This window comes from Aythya ferina (assembly GCF_964211825.1).
Source record: "Aythya ferina genome assembly, chromosome: 2".
In the NCBI taxonomy this organism is placed as follows: domain Eukaryota; kingdom Metazoa; phylum Chordata; class Aves; order Anseriformes; family Anatidae; genus Aythya; species Aythya ferina.
The window spans coordinates 5,377,085-5,394,308 of NC_140297.1; the positions used below are offsets into that span (position 1 = coordinate 5,377,085).

At 39.4% G+C, this 17,224-nt stretch overlaps 1 protein-coding gene across 1 annotated transcript in view; it reads left to right on the top strand.

Moving 5' to 3' along the window:
• Positions 1–317: 317 nt before the first annotated feature.
• The window catches only part of DLEC1 (DLEC1 cilia and flagella associated protein), a 38,982-nt gene continuing 22,075 nt past the window's right edge, over positions 318–17,224 (top strand). Inside the window, exons 1-19 of the mRNA XM_084507698.1 lie at positions 318–936; positions 1,278–1,418; positions 2,418–2,574; positions 3,109–3,219; positions 3,733–3,926; positions 4,180–4,388; positions 4,637–4,718; positions 5,138–5,225; positions 5,975–6,148; positions 6,929–7,065; positions 7,909–8,001; positions 9,246–9,336; positions 9,978–10,140; positions 11,752–11,944; positions 13,324–13,382; positions 13,938–14,112; positions 15,749–15,842; positions 16,076–16,206; positions 16,516–16,674. Of these exons, the coding sequence (XP_084363824.1) occupies positions 817–936; positions 1,278–1,418; positions 2,418–2,574; positions 3,109–3,219; positions 3,733–3,926; positions 4,180–4,388; positions 4,637–4,718; positions 5,138–5,225; positions 5,975–6,148; positions 6,929–7,065; positions 7,909–8,001; positions 9,246–9,336; positions 9,978–10,140; positions 11,752–11,944; positions 13,324–13,382; positions 13,938–14,112; positions 15,749–15,842; positions 16,076–16,206; positions 16,516–16,674 (2,571 nt within the window). The 5' untranslated portion in view covers positions 318–816. The remainder of the gene's footprint in view (positions 937–1,277; positions 1,419–2,417; positions 2,575–3,108; positions 3,220–3,732; positions 3,927–4,179; positions 4,389–4,636; positions 4,719–5,137; positions 5,226–5,974; positions 6,149–6,928; positions 7,066–7,908; positions 8,002–9,245; positions 9,337–9,977; positions 10,141–11,751; positions 11,945–13,323; positions 13,383–13,937; positions 14,113–15,748; positions 15,843–16,075; positions 16,207–16,515; positions 16,675–17,224) is intronic.

Genomic DNA, 17,224 nt, shown 5'->3' on the forward strand with positions numbered 1-17,224 from the left:
AGTGCCATCAGAGGGCAGTAACACACAAGCACAGTGCCTATCATTCCCTCCATGTCCAACCCTTGCAAACCCCCTTGGCAGGAGCTACCCGCATAGTCAGGGAGAAGCCCCACTACCCACCAGCTGGCTCCTTCCCTCTCAGCAAGATGCAGGGGGAAAGAAGAAAAAAAATATATATAAAAGAAAGCAGGCAAGACAAACACAAAAAGCTGTGCAAGGATGGTTTCTAAGGAAAATATCACCCACTCCAGCAGCTGTTGTTAGCAACCGGTGTACACAGCCGCGGTGCTATAGCAGGTCGAGAGGGAAGATTGATAGTTTTTCGGGTTGATAATGAACTACACAGCTTTTCTCCCCTCACAGCCCAGCCGCAGGGACAAAGACTGCCTCTTCAGGCGGCTGGGGAAGCTTTAGGAAAAGGAAAGGCTTTGCCTCATTTCCTTGGCTGCGAAACTCGGGATTTGTACCGGGGCCTGCTGATGGTGGAGGGGCAATGTGAAAAGCTCATATCAACTCAGAAGGTTCAAATCAACATTTTGTTTCTATTTTATTATTATTATGAATGTATACCACTCCGTTGCTTTAAAAGAGGGCAGAAACTACCCATTCTGTCAGGGCAGAAGGACTGTATGGGTGCCTCACAGAGACACAAGCTGCTGCCCTCAACCAGCCGCTCCTGTTACCGTGACAATTTACACAAACAGAGCTGCTGTGGCGGCAGGAATGGCGTTGTGTGAGGGGTGAGGAAGAGCCAGGGCTGGGTTAATCCGTGGTATTGGGGTCCAGGGCTCCCCCCAGCACCCTCCACTCCACCCCATGAGGTGGGCCCCCCCCTTGCACCCCGTCAGGTCGTTGGGCAACGGGCGGCCAGAGGCTGAGGGCAGCCAGGGGGACCCTGGCACCATGGCTGGGCACAGCTTCCCCAACCGCTCACAGGTAAGGGCACAGGGCATACAACCCTTTCTTTCATTCTCCCCATCTTTCCCCAGCAGTTTTCCACCACTTTTCCTCCTCCCTCCTTCAGTCCCAGTTGGTTGCACGCATGCGCTGGAGCTCGGTGGTGCAGTATGAAATCCCTAAATCTCCACTGCCCGTGAGGGAATGTGTGTGTGTGTCTACATGAGGTTCTGCAGGCCTACGTAATTACTTAATCACTGCGTAATTACTTAATCATTACTTAATCACTGTTCTCTTTCATAATCCCTGTCTCCCTCCCATGATATTCTCTGTTCCTATCTCAGGCCTTGAGCGTTAATCGCCTAATTTCCTTTCCTCAGGACATCTCCCCCCTGTTGGCCAGCACCTTTAAGGATCTGTACACTGGAGATGTTATAGGGTCAGACATAGTGGCAAACTGGATCAAGTCCCGAGGAGGAGAGGATGTTTATCATGAGGCTTTCACAGAGGAGCTACAGAAGGTACAAGTAAAAACCAAGCCAGAGTTAGGAGCTCTGTTTGGGTTTCATTGCTACCTCTTAATTTCTAGGTCTTCCATAAAATAAAAGAAGGCAAATATGAATGCATAAGCAAACAGATTTGTTTCACCTGAAAGTGTATGTCTCTTGCTTGTATGTTACATCTAAACTAATCACCCAAGGCTCTCTATATCCTCAGAAAAGAAAAAAAAATAGGCAACTTTAAGGGGGCACAGTCTGTCTGATCCATTTTAGGTACCTTTTTTGGTACAGGGTGGAATTGTACCTGTATTCCATTGATGGTGGAAGGATACTAGAATGAGCAGGCAGGAGGAAGCATCTCATTTTAGCTGAATGCATCCTGCCCTTTCTATTAAAAACAAGCAAACAAACAAGCAAAAAAAAGACAAATGGTTAAACCTTGTGATGTGATAGGCTACTGGTGTTGTGAAACCAATGCTTCTCAGTTTTACTTCGTGTTCATCTTGTATGTCCTTGTGCCTCCACTGTTATTCTTTCTTTAAAAACTTTTTTGAGGCTGGTTCTTTCTTTCTGATGTGTGCATATGAAGCATTTACCACACTGAACAGTGATCCAAAATACCTAGGGAGAAGTAAATTATCACTGCTGGCATGTATTTGGGGACCTTCCTAATAACTAGGAGGGAACATTCACTTTAAACTTAATCCTACACTTTTAAGGCAAAATGTGTTACAGTAGCTAGTGTTCCACAGAAGGTAAAAGAGACATTTCTCTCCTCCTGAGAGGGTGTCATTATCTTTCACGCATTTTTGTTGATATATGGGTAGCTGGATAGTGCTTCTCACCCAGCACAAGTTAAATGATGGAAACGAAGGTGTTTTAGCAAGCCAATTTATTGATGTAAATTAATGATGTTTTATTAAGCTATTTACCTCTCATAGGCAAATATTTATCTGTAAGGCAATCTTTAATAATTTGTGACAGCTTAAACTACAGTCATTTCATCCTTGCCTGTAACAGCTTGTAGCAGAGTATAATTGCCGACTGACAGAAGCTGATAGAGTAGAAGAGAACATCATTCAAGCCCAGGCTCGAGCAAGAGCTGAAGAAGAAAGGGCTCTAAATGTGCTGAAGGTAGATGCTGGGGAAGAATTCCACAAAATGGGATTACCACCAGGTGAGAATTCAGGAAACCCTGTACGGGGTCTCTCCTCAGTACATGCCTATAGTTCTGGGAGACTAACACAATGTTGGTCTGAATTGCTGGTAGGCCTGACACTATATTCAGTGAACTTTTAGTTTGGCTTTACATCAACAGAGCAACTTTGATAGATTTCGTGCAGACCTTCAAGAATGGTAACATCTGCTTAACATTGAAAGAAACAAAACAACCAAGTCATTTTCAAGGTATTAGACTTGCTATTAATTGCTTTCCCACCTAGCTTTATAACAAACATATGCACTTTGCTGTGTAGCAGCAACTAACAAAGATCAGATGTTTCTCTGATGACTGCATAGCTGAGTTTGAACTGAATTTAAAATTGTGGAGATAGATGCCCATGTCCTGGGATTAAAATACCAGACAGTTTATCTATCCAAAAATATTACCTGACAGTGATGGGTTAAAAAGAGAACATAACTTTGAGTTGATCAAGATCGTTGTATCTTAAGCTTTTGCACTTATCTTTGGTTTTCTGTTTTACTGTTGTAGTGGCATCCTCTTTTAGGTGGATTGTGGATAATGAACTTCTTAGAAAAAATCATTTAACCTGCCCTGATGATTACATCACTGATAAATTACCTGTTACTAGAGCACCAAAAGGTAACTTTTACAGCAGAAAATAATTAGACTTTTTAGAACAGTCACATTTAGTCACAAAGTCCATGATTTAGATTGTTTATCAATAGTAATTCAAAAGAAAGCCATAAATCTAGAATCTTGGAGTTTCCTCTAAGGTGGTAATTTCATTGTCCAAGTATAAAAGCATGGGGCTGGATTTCACATCTTGTTTATGTGAATTTTCTGGCCATCATAGGTCCATCATATAGATCTTTTTGTAAATCAGACAGGACATTCTAAATCCCACTCATAGGTTTAATACAGCTTTCTGGCAGTAATATAACTTTCTATATAGCTTGTTTGACTAATACTTACAAAAGTTTTGCTATTACTTTTCTTCATTTTTGCAAAATAAACAATAAATATAAATAAAATACTAGAGGATTTAAAGTGTGTTTTCTACCATTGATGAGACTAAAACAAGATCTTATGCTTAGAATAAATGCTTTTAACTCATGTTTCTATTACAGAATTACATTTTTCTTTGAATTACAGGGAAAACAGAACCTGGTTACATGAAGGAGACATTTAGTTTTAAACAGCGAATTTCTTCAGACTTGCAGGACCAGATGACTACGCAAATTGCACACCTCCAGAAAATATCTGGTAGCCTGTCAAATGTGTCTTTATCCACATTAACTCTACTTTCAACGCCAGATTCTAGCCACCAGGCCAAAAAGACAAGTAAGGTAAGTTTTACAGATTTGCTGGTTTTAGTCTGTCAGAACTGCGGGGCCTGTTGTTAATTCTAAAACAAAGGGTGAATCTGACTGTATTACTAATTTGGCTGCAGTGTTTTTCTTTGGTCTGTTAAGAGAAATGCAATATTTTCATATGAATTTTCAATGCTGTATAGCTTCAGTTAGTCATGTACAGATAGCTTTTTCATCATCCTCAAAGCTGCAGTGTTTAATTTTGCACCGTGGTCTCTGTTTTTCAAAGAAATCTAATGCCTCACAGGAGGCAGCCTGGAAAAGCAGTAAGTGCAAAGCAGAGGGAGAAAGAGAATGTGCTTATCTTGCCAAACTTGAGAAAAGACAGAACTATCTGAAGAACCCCCGCTTTTTCCCACCAAATACTCTTCATGGAGGCAAATCTCTTGTCATTTCCCAAGAAAAGATGGAAAAAATCATAGCAGAAGCTAATAAAGGGTAAGCAGTATATGTAATTCTTTGCTTCTGAACTAGAGCCCACAAAGAGCTCCACCATAGAACTACTATGGATTTACACATAGGTATTTTGAGCTAAATATCTGTATGGTCTCTTAGGAAATTGAGTATGTCTGTATGACATTTTGATTTTTGCTTAAGGATACGCTTTGAAATTTGTTATTTTGTCAGTATGTAAAGAACCAGGCAGTAAGAAAATGTCTTTCTTTTTTTTTTCTCCTTTCTTTCAGTGATACCTCATTTGTTCCTGTGTTTCATGTCAATCCACCTATTGTTTTATTTTCTAATTATGAAGTTGGACACGTTTATGAGGTGAGAATTTCTTTGCAGGGATTCAATTTTGCCACTGGAAACAGTACATCCTGCTGTGATTTCACCCAATCTTTTGTCTTTCCACAATTTAACAGAAGTCTGAGTTTCTTTTTTATATTGATTTAATGACCCTTTAGTTTCCTTCAAGATACTCTTTCACACATACCACTTACACTCTAATCAATGCAAACTAAAGGGAACCTTTTTCAATATCTACTTGGTTTTGCTAGTATTTCATTAAGACTTTACACAAACTGAGAAGAATGAACAGTTTCAGCAACTTTGGTATTCCTGATTTTGATTTTTAGGCCTGTCTTCATGTTAAATTAGCACCTACTAGCAAAGTACTAGGGAATAGCAAACATGATGATAAACAGTAATAAATACAATATACTATTATATTTCCTTCTTAAATGAAGATGACTGTAGAGATACAGAACGTCACTTCAACATGTCACCATGTAAGACTTATTCCTCCCTCTACTTCAGCATTTTCCATTGGACCAGGTAAGTGTTTTTTTTTTTTTTTTCTTTTACTGCCTTTAAGATAGTAACACCTAAAAGATCTAATTTATCTGCTTGAACTAATATTTTTCAGAGACTTTTTGCTTTGTTCTGGTATCCATAGTGCTCTGAGTAGCAGATTACAACAATTACAATTTCTTCAGTAAAAGAAACTGAAGGTCGTTGAAACTGAAGGTTGTTTTACATCTCTAAAACCATTCACATGCAACTTATAACCAGATTCCAGTGGCGTAATGAGGAGTTCAAGAAAACTAAGATTACAGTGTTTGATGTCAGACTGATATGTATCTGTGGAATACCTAGATTGAGTCTTACTCAGAATTCAGCTAGGAACAGACTTTGTATCCATTGAAATCAGCATGGGGAGAGGGCAAGAAATAACAAACTAGCAAGGAAGATTAGGTTTGAAGATATTTAGAAGTTAGATGTGCACATGTAAATCATATTTTGTAGCAGAGGAAAACTGGGTTACATCTCCAGGTTTCTCTCCTGTAGTTTTCTGTAGTTATGAGAAACACATTTCAGAAACAAAAAATCTTTTGAGTTCAGTGAAAGATAGGCATATACACAGATTGCACTGGCAGGCCCTTTGTGGTTTTTTATCAGCTTGACCGAAGGCAATACATGGTGAGAGTTTACAGGCACCTTTCCAGATGGAGCTATGATCATAAATATCTATGTCAACGTTGTGAGGTTTCAATTTTTTAATTACTTGCTTTTTTTTTTCCAAGGAAAATTTCCAGGAAAGGGAGGAATGATTGCTCCTGGGATGTCATGCCAGTATGTAGTCCAATTTATTCCTGAATATCTAGCAGATTATGAAGATTATATATTAGTGGAGACTCAAGTATCAGAACCTCTTCAGATCCAGATCCAAGCAAAAAGACCAGCTCCAGTGCTAACATGTGAGCAATATCCAGTTCTTAAGTGTCTCTTATGTTAAATGGATTTTTTTTTTTAATTTGACTGTCTCCAATTTTATGTTACAAAACAAACATGGAGAAATGTGGCAGTGCATTTTCTACATTTTGATGCCAATCTCATTTTCACTCCTAATAGATTTGTTAGCTATTAAAGTGTAATCTCCTCAAATTTTTCCTCTATTATTTGCATATGATGCATGGAGCTCTTTATTTTCACTGTGTTAGAGGAATGAACAGGAACTGCTTTTCTAGGTTTGTATCTCATCAATTACTAAACGAGTAACTGTAAATATTAATCTTAAATATTAAGGAATTATGATTTAGTTATAAATATTTGCTGCTATTGATTAATATAGATTCAAGCTACATTCATTATATATTGATATAATCTATCTGCAGAATTCATCTCTTGAATATTTAGCCTCAGCTGTAGCAATCAGGACTACTTTTGCACAAGCTTGCTTTCATTTAAAATTCATCTTTTGGAAAAATCGTCTTACTTAACTGTCATCATTCAATGGAGTTCTTAAGTAGGAAGCACCATTCAACTGTAAGATGAATGCAGAAATATGCAACTCACATAGTTTGATATTCAAATGGAAAGAATTCAAGGCTTTTAGGATGACAGGACCTAGCATGTTCATTTGCAGCAGTGTTGTCGTAAAAAGAAAACAAACACAAAGTTATTTAAGAACTAACTGGCTTTGCCAGCTGCTAACCTTCACTGGATTTGTAGCTGATTTTCTTTGTTGCTCATTGCAGTGCCTCGTGTTATAGACTGTGGTTCTTGCCTTGTTGGGGGAATTAAAGTAACACTGATTTTGTGCAGAAATGAGGGATTTAGCACTGGGAAGTTCTGTATAATGCCAAAAAAAGCCTGGCCACCTCCTAATTTCATGGTGAGTGATCGCTGGACATGGTATAGATGCCCTGATGTGAAGAGTTTTTGAAGTAATTGTGGTTAACTAGTACAGAATTCATGAGACCTTGCTGGATGCATCTGTACTGACCCATTCCCTCAGAGATTTACATTTATCCTTCAGTCCAGTCTCCCCAACTGTCTGTACTTCCTGCATGTGCTCTGGCTTACCTGTGGAAGGAGGTGCCTACTTATTACACATAAAAGAAGCAAAGATTAAATTGGTTCTAGCACACTTGAGCTAGTTTCCTCCCCTTCCCTGCCAAAGCCATCAAATACTGACCTTGCTGCACCCGCAGGCCCTAGAAATCCACTGCAGGTACTGCTCTTTCTTTAGCCTGCCATCACAGAACAGGGTGTTATATGAACAAAGATGAAATGTGACTGGTAGATTGCTCTTATGTGTTGGAGGAAAAGCTATTGGAATAGCTTACATGCTAGGTTGTTCCTCCTGAAATATTTCAGATCCCATTCAGTCATAAACATACAGAGACAGACACAGCTCCTGTGCTCAGGCATAGCTGTTGCACCTGTGAAGGTGAGCATTAGGGCACCTGACATGATCATTTATCTCTGGAGACAGCACCTTCCCTCTTTCAGCTTTCACCAAGGTAATTATAAAGCACAGAGCACTTCTTCTAACTAAGCCGTATAAATAAGCCACATGCTTTTGAGGTGTGATAAAACAATTATGGGAAAGTGTAGAACAGTGATATTTTAGTATGCCGCCTGTTTTAGGTAACCCTGTGTTATGAAAACAGTAAGCCAATAAGCTGATTGATTTAATTTAATAATAATTTTTATTTTATTTTTTAAATCTTAGGCTGTTGCCACTGTTGGCTTTGTGACGCAAGATCCATTTGGGATCTATCCTGCTGTTTTTGAGCTAGCTCCAGGGCAGAGTACAACAGTAGAGGTTAGTAACTACTGCTATAGAAAGTATTTGTACTTTACCAAGTACATTAGCAAAACAACATCAGTTTAGGAAGTCCTGGCTGGACCCTACAAATTTGAGTTTCTGTGAAGAAAAGAGCTCAAGTCCTTTTGTAGAATGATTTGGGAAGAATTGCAGCTATGAGCCTTACTGAAGGGTCTTTCGTTGTAGCTTCCAAGTTCTACTTACCTAGCAGAGACCAGTCACATTTTCCCCATGCAAAGAATCCTGTTAGAAAAAATAGAAATCTGAGAAGACAAGAGTCCTTATCTCATTCCAGCTGGGGCACCAAGTCCAACAAACTTCTCCTTTGTGATTTTTATTGGAAAAAGACATTTTGGGAAGCAAATTATAACAGTGTAGAGCAGCAGGTACAAATCCTTATTTCTGCTCTGTCGTTTACTGAAAAAGATCCTGCAGTAGGTGTGCAGTACTGGCTACAACCACTGCTTTCTCTGATGTGGGCTGCGTTTTATCACAGCATCACGATGGGGAGAGGAAGAACGATACTGGGAGCACAGCCAGCCTCCAACCTGTTTTTTTTTTTTTTTCTCTGCAGTAACTCCTAGCTGCCACCAAATCAAGGGATCACGCAGGTGTGGGTAAAGGAGAAGAGTTTCCCTTTCTCTCTTCCCAGCTGCGTTACTTCAGGAGGGTCACCCATTTGTGGGAGAGAAAGAGGAGGTGGATTTAGCACAGGTTGGGCTTGCAGGCAGTAATGGAGAGCAGGCAGGAGAACCATGGTGCACATTACTGGAGCCAAAGGTTGCACAGTTTGGGCCCTGAATCATTTTTGTTGAAATGGAGCTTGGGGAAGGCACGCAGCATCTGACCCTGCTCATACTGCTGCAGCTTTACAGGCAGCAGTGGTGTTGCTCAAGAAGTGACTGAGGACAGACCTGATCCTGAGGGTGCAATTTGTCTGACTAACCTAGAGAACTGTCCCCAGCTCCAGTGACTACAAAGGCAGCTTGTGGTGAGCAGCCAAGTGCACTCATGTAGGTTTAGTCACCCAGAAAGCACCTGTTTCTTTCTGGGCTATGTTAAGGGAATATGACTCTGTTCCTTGTAAATGTAAGATTACATTTACAAGAATGAAAATTAAGTAACATTATTTAATTATTAACCATTAGAACTGTCCTTTAGTGAACACTTATGGATTGAAGTTTATGACTTCCTGGAGAAAAATCAGTTACAAACGTTATTATTTTGCTTCTCTCTTTCAGGTAGTGTTTTTTCCTTCCTCTCCAGAAGTATCACAGCAGATATATACCGTTGTTTGTGACAATTGCCAGGTCAATGATGTTACAGTCACAGGTTTGTTCCTAAGACTTTCCAGAGATCATGTTTCTAACACTGCAGATACTCAGTTAATGTGAGTTGTGGTTGAGGCCCATTTGGGTGTGAAGCAGATTTGGGGCGTATCTTGGATTAGGTTATTCAGGAGAGGCAGGCAGTCTTTAGGTTATCTAATTAAAGAAGTTGAAATTATTGTAATTGTTAGTGCTTGTCCTGTATTGTGAGTACTATGACATGAGGCTTAATGTGAAATTCATACAAGCACTTTATTACACGTATTTCATTTGGGAATTTTTAAGAGCACTTTTGCTGCTTATTTTTTATTTTCATTATACTGCTCAACATGTCTGGAAGCCACAGCATCAACCATTGCAAACATTCTGCTGGCTTCAGTGAAACAGTGCTAATGTAGGTGGGCTGAAGTTGTGGCCCTCAAAGCCAAATCTGTTAAATTCTTAAAGAGGGGATCTCTGCTGATACGTATTGATAATCAATGAACATCAGGAAAATACTGTGCTGTTAACACAGTGGAGCTCTGAAACCTGAGGAAACACCAGACATAATCAGTAATCACCATTGCTGGTCTTTGGTGTTAAAGAGCAATATGAACAAAGTTAATAACAAGGTGGAAAACAGTAATACCTACTTATTTCTTCAAGGGGTTGGCCAGCTGATAGCTCTGGAGCTTTTGCACGTTACGGGTGGAGAAAGCAGCCCTGCACCTGGTGAAGTTACTGATGTCACAGCACAGCACCTCATACGATTTGACCCCCAAAACCCACACACCACTGAGGAGAAGAATTTGGTTATAAGAAACTCCACGTACGTAGCTACTATTAGTAGGGTAATGCTCTGAAGTCTAAACACACTGCTGGGGACCTTAATTGTAACACTATGTTCTATCAGACTGGCAAAATCTTCATGCTCTTGTTAAGCTTTGTGCAGAAGCTTTATGCTTCTTTTTGCTCTGTTGTTTAGTAATTAGGGTTCAAGGATTATGCTTGGAAGAACAGGATGGTTGCAGAAAGTGTTTAACAGGGTCAACTAGCTGGGGTTTACCTCATCTAACTTTACATGTCTATAAGGTATATTTGTACAGCTGAGCTAAGCACCTTACATACCTTTCCTTTCATAGTGAAGGGAGATAGATGGTTTTTAGGGTACAATTCTGACCTGACTGTAGGCATCTCCTACAGAATAGGACATAATGCATCCTGGACTATACTGGATCTCCCCTGATTAAAAGGGAGCTCAGTGTTACTAGCTCAGCTTTAAACTTTCACATGATTCCCACTATTGTTCCATAAAAGATTAAAATATAAACTCTATTTGAAGTCAAGGAATATGTCCCTCCATAATTACCTTGTACTGAACGTGGTGGAATCCTGATTTTGATCAAACTCACTTAGACAATAATAGAATTATACTAATTTGCACAGTTGCAGTAGTTACAAGCTGCAGACCCCCAAAACAGTGAGGAGATCAGTGCTGTATCTAGATACATGCAAGTAAATTGCTACAGTGAATTTCTGGAAGTTTGTTATCGGTCTGGCCTGCAAACCACAGATGCACAATGCCACAACAGAATGTTGTTTGGGTGTAGGAAAGTGGGAGTCAGTGAACTGCGCTATCATCGTGACAGCAGTCCATGCGCTTCTGGTGTCAGCATTAGGGTGAAGCAGAACTGGGCAGGCTGAGACTGAACTTCATGGAAATAGTCAAGAGAAAACTTTATAAAGCTAGGGAAAGTGATACAAGACATTGTCCTTGTTCAGGTTTATGTCATTAATTTCACTTTGAAACTCCAGTGTCCTTTCTCCGTTTTCTAAGGCAAAGTTTTCGAGGTCAAAATGAACAAAGTTTTAAAACCCATGAACAGATTCCATGGAATACTTCTGCTGAAGCAACCCAGTTTAGCAACATTTTCTGGATTACAAATAGTATTGCAGAGCCACTGCTATCATCCTAGCTGGAGCCACTGTTTGTTGATTTGTTAAAGACCAGAGCTTGCATTTGGATTAAATTCAGAACGTTACATAGATTATTAGCAGTGATCCAATGCAAACACTGATATCAGCAGGAATGGTCCTGTTGATCTCAAATTCTTGAAAAAAGAATTTTAGAGTTTCTTAAAAGTTGCATTAACATTACAAGTTAAATAAGGCAAGAAAGTAACATCTCTTGCGCATATATATATATAGCTTATTTCAATGTATTTGCATATTCTTTGTAGAATTTGCATACTCTGACTCTTTCTGTGCTGTCTCATCAGCTCTGTAGCTCACGAGCACTGATAAGCCTAACCCCCTTTAATCTATAAGGAGAGGAATTTGCTGCATGGAAAAAAGAGCTAAAAAATTTCTCCCAATATCTTGCTTAAAAATGTCTAATTTTTTAATCATAATTTCTTTTTGTTTATTGATCACTTTGCAGCCATGTAGAACTTCCTTTCTACTGGCAGATAATAAAGCCTAATCTGCAGCCATCAGTGCCAGAAGAAGCTGCAGACTTCACAAAGATTGAATACAAAAGAGACACGGAGTCAGCCTTCTCCCTGAATCCTGAGCAGGGAGTTTTGCTTCCCCATGCTGATCATGAGTTTACTCTCACTTATGCTCCACAGGAGGTATGGCTTGTGATTCCTTCCTATCTACAAACTCCAGCTGCGTATTTTTATGCAAGTCATAAAACCCATGCTGCGCAGCTTTCTGAATTAAATGTAATTGGCTGGTAGTATGCTCTAATAAACAGTATTCAAAATATAGAAAGTTACTGAAAAGAAAACATGTTTTGACTGCAAAATATGAGGCAGCTTCTGATCTCATGGCATTTCTGGTACTGATTGGACACCATTAACTTCACACTGGAGCTGTGGACACATCCTCTTAGCTGCAGCTGTGCTGGCTGATAAAGTTGCCATCCTTACTGTGCTACCAGCCCCTTTGCAATCCCCTGACCATCAGGATCTGCTAACTGAGCTCCTTTGGGGGAATCTACCCCATACCCACATTATAGCTCAACAGTCTTGGTTAGCAAGCTGATTATTTAAACCGTTTCCAACTGTAGCTTGTTTGGGCTGAAAAGGGACCTATGAACAGCTCTGCAGTAAATAAGAGGGGTAGTAGTAGATTTTGGCAGAGGAATGATGACATGCAGCTGTTGTAAAGAGGGGGGTGCAATGATGTTTGAGTGCAGCTGTACCAGTGGATGGCTGACTGTTGTCTTAGTTTCTGCTCTCCCGTCCATGTAAATAGGGAGTATGAGCTCACTGTATTTAAAGAAACTTGATCCAGAGTAAACCCAAGAGTGAAAATGTCCCGTGGCATGTTGATTGACAGACATAGGAATGCCTCAAGTAAATATGGAAGAGAAATTAACTTAAAAATACTTTAATATGAAAATATATTAATGATGTTTTAAAGGTTTTAATTCATTAACAAAAATATGTTGAGTTAACATACACACTTAGATAAATGTCTCATCGTAAACAAAGGAATCATTTGCAAAGCCCTTCTGATTTGAGGCCTGCTTCTGTGGGTGTTTTATTTGCTGTTGGTTTTTGTTTTTTGCCATTAGTATATAGAAGGCATCCTCCTTCCTCATCATGGTAAAACAGTGCTTTCTATTCAAAATTAGATTGATGGTCAGTTAAATACCCTGGAGTGGCTAAAAAAAACTTAAGTTAGTACAGCCATACTAATCTTAATTTGCAGAGTATTTGCAGATGCTTGCTGTAGTATGCAATATACAAGGGAAGTAATAACAGGCATGTCAAAAATGAGTATTTTTCTTGGAACCATAAACCATGAGATCAGAATCTGGCTTAATGTTTTGCAGTCCAATATGTTTTCTTTTAGTAACTCTATTTTGAATATGTTTTTTCAGAGTTTAGTACTTCAGTGATGATTGTTCATAATTTAAATGTAAACTACGTTTTCATCTCTATTTTTGAATTCTCAATGTAACTGCCTACTTGACGATAAAAGCCTTTCCTTATCTGTACAGCTGAAGACATATCACAGTGTGATTCAGATGGTTCTGAGGGACATCCCAGAATCACCTAGGTAAGCTGAGAAACGAGATTTCCACGTAACATGTGTAGCCATGGTGTTTAGCTATGGTGTTTCATTAAGTTAACAGAATTTTTATCTTTCTGGTTATGATGGACCGAGAGTTATAAAGGATTTAATGTGCACAACTAAACTAATAAAGGATTTTATGTGCACAACTAAACAGTGGTATAAAATGTCTTTGTGAGCTTCCATCATGTCTTATGGCCTTAGCCATAGCTGGGACTGCACCTCTCTTGGAAAAAGATAATTCTGACATTTTGTCTGTTTATTTCCCATGCTTTCTGCTGAGATTTCCAGCAGTTCTTTCTGTTATAGACTGCTGTGACAAACAGTAACGACTTAGATACTTATTCCATGAATGTGCTGGGACAACCAGAGCATGTTAAAAGACCAATGGGATTTTTCCAGTTTTTAACTGCACTCCAGCAGTCTGTAGTGGAGAAACTTTTGACGTTTCTTACTTTTTATCTGGCAATTAAAAGATGGCATCCAGTTTAAGCAAAAGTTTAAAAATGTTTAATAATTCTACTACATTTCTTCCTGTAGTTTAGTGAAAGAGGGAATGCTTCAAAACATCCCACAGTACAAGGCAGAGGATGTTATAGCACTGGAAATAGAAGTTAAAGGATCAACAGAACCGTTTCAGCTGCTTCTGGAGCCATACGCCATTATCATCCCTGGAGAAAGCTTTATTAGTGTAAATGTCAGAAAGACATTTAAGGTTTGTTTGCTTTTTACTTCATTGTTATCATGTGCTTTGTGTCACTCGATCATGGGTGTTAGAAGCTATCAGATGGTCCATGTTATTTTAGTTTTTCTTAAATATTTTTAAAGGAGGCCATGACTACTGTACTGAAATCCCCTAGCAGGCCTCCTTTGCCCTGCACTCCAGGCAGCAGGCTTTGTTCTTTTTTCATCTCTCAGGTTTGATATCACAGAGCGTTATGCTTCCAAATGTTTTTCTGGGTCACAAACCTGTTGCTTATCAATCTGTCACTCCTGTAGTGCAAGATTTTTCCAGCTAGAAGGAATAGCCAATGGATGATTAAATGACTTTGTAACAGAGGCACTCTTTGTTTGGAGGACTACTGCAAGCACAGAAAAGCTGAAGTCACTTAGACTGTAACTTTCTAGACCATATTCTATTCCTGCATGTCCTGGTAATTTCTATTTGACTGTTATGGGACAGGTTCCTGCTGCAACTGTCCACTCATTCCACATCCTTTTCTCTATAGATCGAGATCCTTTTGATCTTAGTCTCACGTAAATATAAATAAATCTGTTAGCTATGGCCAGGCAGGAAGAGGTTTCCCTGTTAATGGTCTTCACGTTTTTTCTTAGTGTACTAACTGGCATTTAGTTCTCTGCTCACTCTTCCCACCAGTTCTTTTTCAACTTAAGGCAGCCATTTCATACTTTCCAGCAATCCAGTATAGTTAAACATGATACAGGTAATTAGAGTATGGTCTGAATAGATCTGAAGAGCAGGCAAAAGGTTTTAGGAGCTTACATCTCCCTCACAAACAGATCCTTTGGCAAAAAAGGCTGTTCTCAAAAGAAGGATTTCAAGTTTAAGCTTTGAAGTTCTGTTACAGTTTTGAAAAAAATTAACAGGCTTCAAATATTTCCAGATAATATTCCATAAAAGTTAATGGATTTTCTTCAAGTTTCAGAAAACACCAAACACCAATGTGAAAGTAGCCACCACGTTCATCAAATACAGTCCTTTGGCATAGATCTCCCCATTTGAGCTACCTGCTCTAAGGTTTTCTTATAGGCCTTGGAGTCTATACGACAGCATCCAGAGGGTGATTCATAACATCTTATAGGCTAAAACATATGGGAGGAATTGCTCTCAGCACTATCAAATTGGCTTTATTGACTGTAAAGGGAATCCTAGGAGATGAGATCAGATATAGAGCTCTCAGCTGTTTTAAAGACATCCGAAATCCAGTCAGATGAATTCTACATCTTGTTGTGCTCATTTTACATGACAGAGGAGGAAAGCAAAGGGAGATTACAGCACATGATGAAAATAACAGTAGTTAGTGCATGATACTGGGTCAGTACTGTTCAAGTCAGAGGTTAGATGAAGTTCTGTGTCTTTACACTTTTAGTTTGCTCAGTTTATTTCAAGATTCAGGTGAAGGTGCTGTATGTTGGAGCTAGATTCAAGCAACATCAGTAGGTTCTAACATTTATTGGTGATCAGGACATTGCTAAAGTTTGCAAAGATAAGTATGTGATGTGAGGCTTGCAATACCTAGTTTGCAGTGCATCACTGCTGTCAGCAAATTGACTTGTTATTATGAAATCTTAAAGTACATTAATTATCTTACTGTTTTTGATTGTTCTAGATGTGGAATAACAGCAAATCATTGATCAAGTACACGTGGGAGAAAATCACAGCCTGTGACATTGTGGAAGTTGAACCTCACACAGGTGTCATAGGTAAAGTTGCTGTGACTTGCAGGTATCAATTAATGATAGAAATATTTAAAATGGTACTCGTGGAAGAGAAAAGTCTTAGAGCATCATAATGCAAGCAGGGCCTGATCCCCAGCCTACTGGAGCCAGCAGGAGACTTAAGTTGGTTCCAGGAGCTTCAGTACTAGGCTTACAGTGGGTTATTTCAGTTCAAGAGGGTGATTTTATTTATTTGTTTGTTAATTTTTCTTCTCTAGATATGAATGAATGCTGTGAATTTGAACTGACAATTACTGGAGGCAAACCTGGGCGTGTCAGCCATAACCTGCCATGTAAAATTGAACACTCTCCAGAGCCAGTCGTGCTGCACGTTGAGGCTGCTTTCAAGGTGAGCACCAGTTCAGTGGTGCAGTATGACTAGATGCACGGCCTGGCTGTTGACTGTAAAAAGCCTTTTGCTTCTTGAAGGCCTGACAAATCTAGGGTAGTTACAAATAGCAGGCGTTTTTACTGTCTAGTAACAGCTGTGTAAACGCTGATACTCCCATGACAGTAAGATTTTTTCTGTATTACATGCAAGGCATTTGCTTTCTGCTATTCTCTGAGAAGCTCAACATTAATCTTAGCTAATAATGTTTTTTAATTAGGCAGTTTTGGCAGAAATGTCCATTTTAACATCTGTTTCTTGGTGTCCTAGGGTCCTCTTCTTTGCATTGATGTTCCATCACTCCAGTTAGGCTTGATTAAGTGGGGCGAGAGTGTGTTAAGAACCTTTGAGATTAAAAATCTGTGTCAGCTGCCAGCACGGTGGAGAATGCAAGAAAGCCAGGTTTGTCTAGCTGAAAGGAATGAAGAGGTAAGTCACTGCTGTAACTTGCCATGCTCCCTCTTTAGCTGTTTCTTTCTCAGGCTGTACTATTCATTCCAGATATCAAAAGTTCTGATTTCAATGACCCCTAATCAAACGGGTTCTGCACAGTTACATCAGTGCACAAGTTTTTTTTTTTAAATATAAAAAGTATCTGCATTTTTTTTCAGTTCTGTTTATTTCAACCCCCCTCAGCAGTCTAATCCAAAGAGACATGGAGTATCTCCTGTACACCAGGGATTTCAGCTGCTGCTAATGTACATACAGTTACATACTTGTACGTACATAATGTACATACAAGGGGGTAAGGCTTCATTAGAGTGGAGGCTGCTCAGTTCTCCTCCCACACACCCACATCAGCATCAGATACAAGAATCTCAGCACCTACCAAATTGGTTTTTGTGGCTTCAAATGATGGCTTTGAAACATGCAGGTGTGTCCCAAAATGGCTTCTTACCACAGTGAATGCTAAAACTACTGTTCAGTATTATCTAGGCTGTGGTATATCAAGGACTGGAATGGACTCTTTGATTTCAGA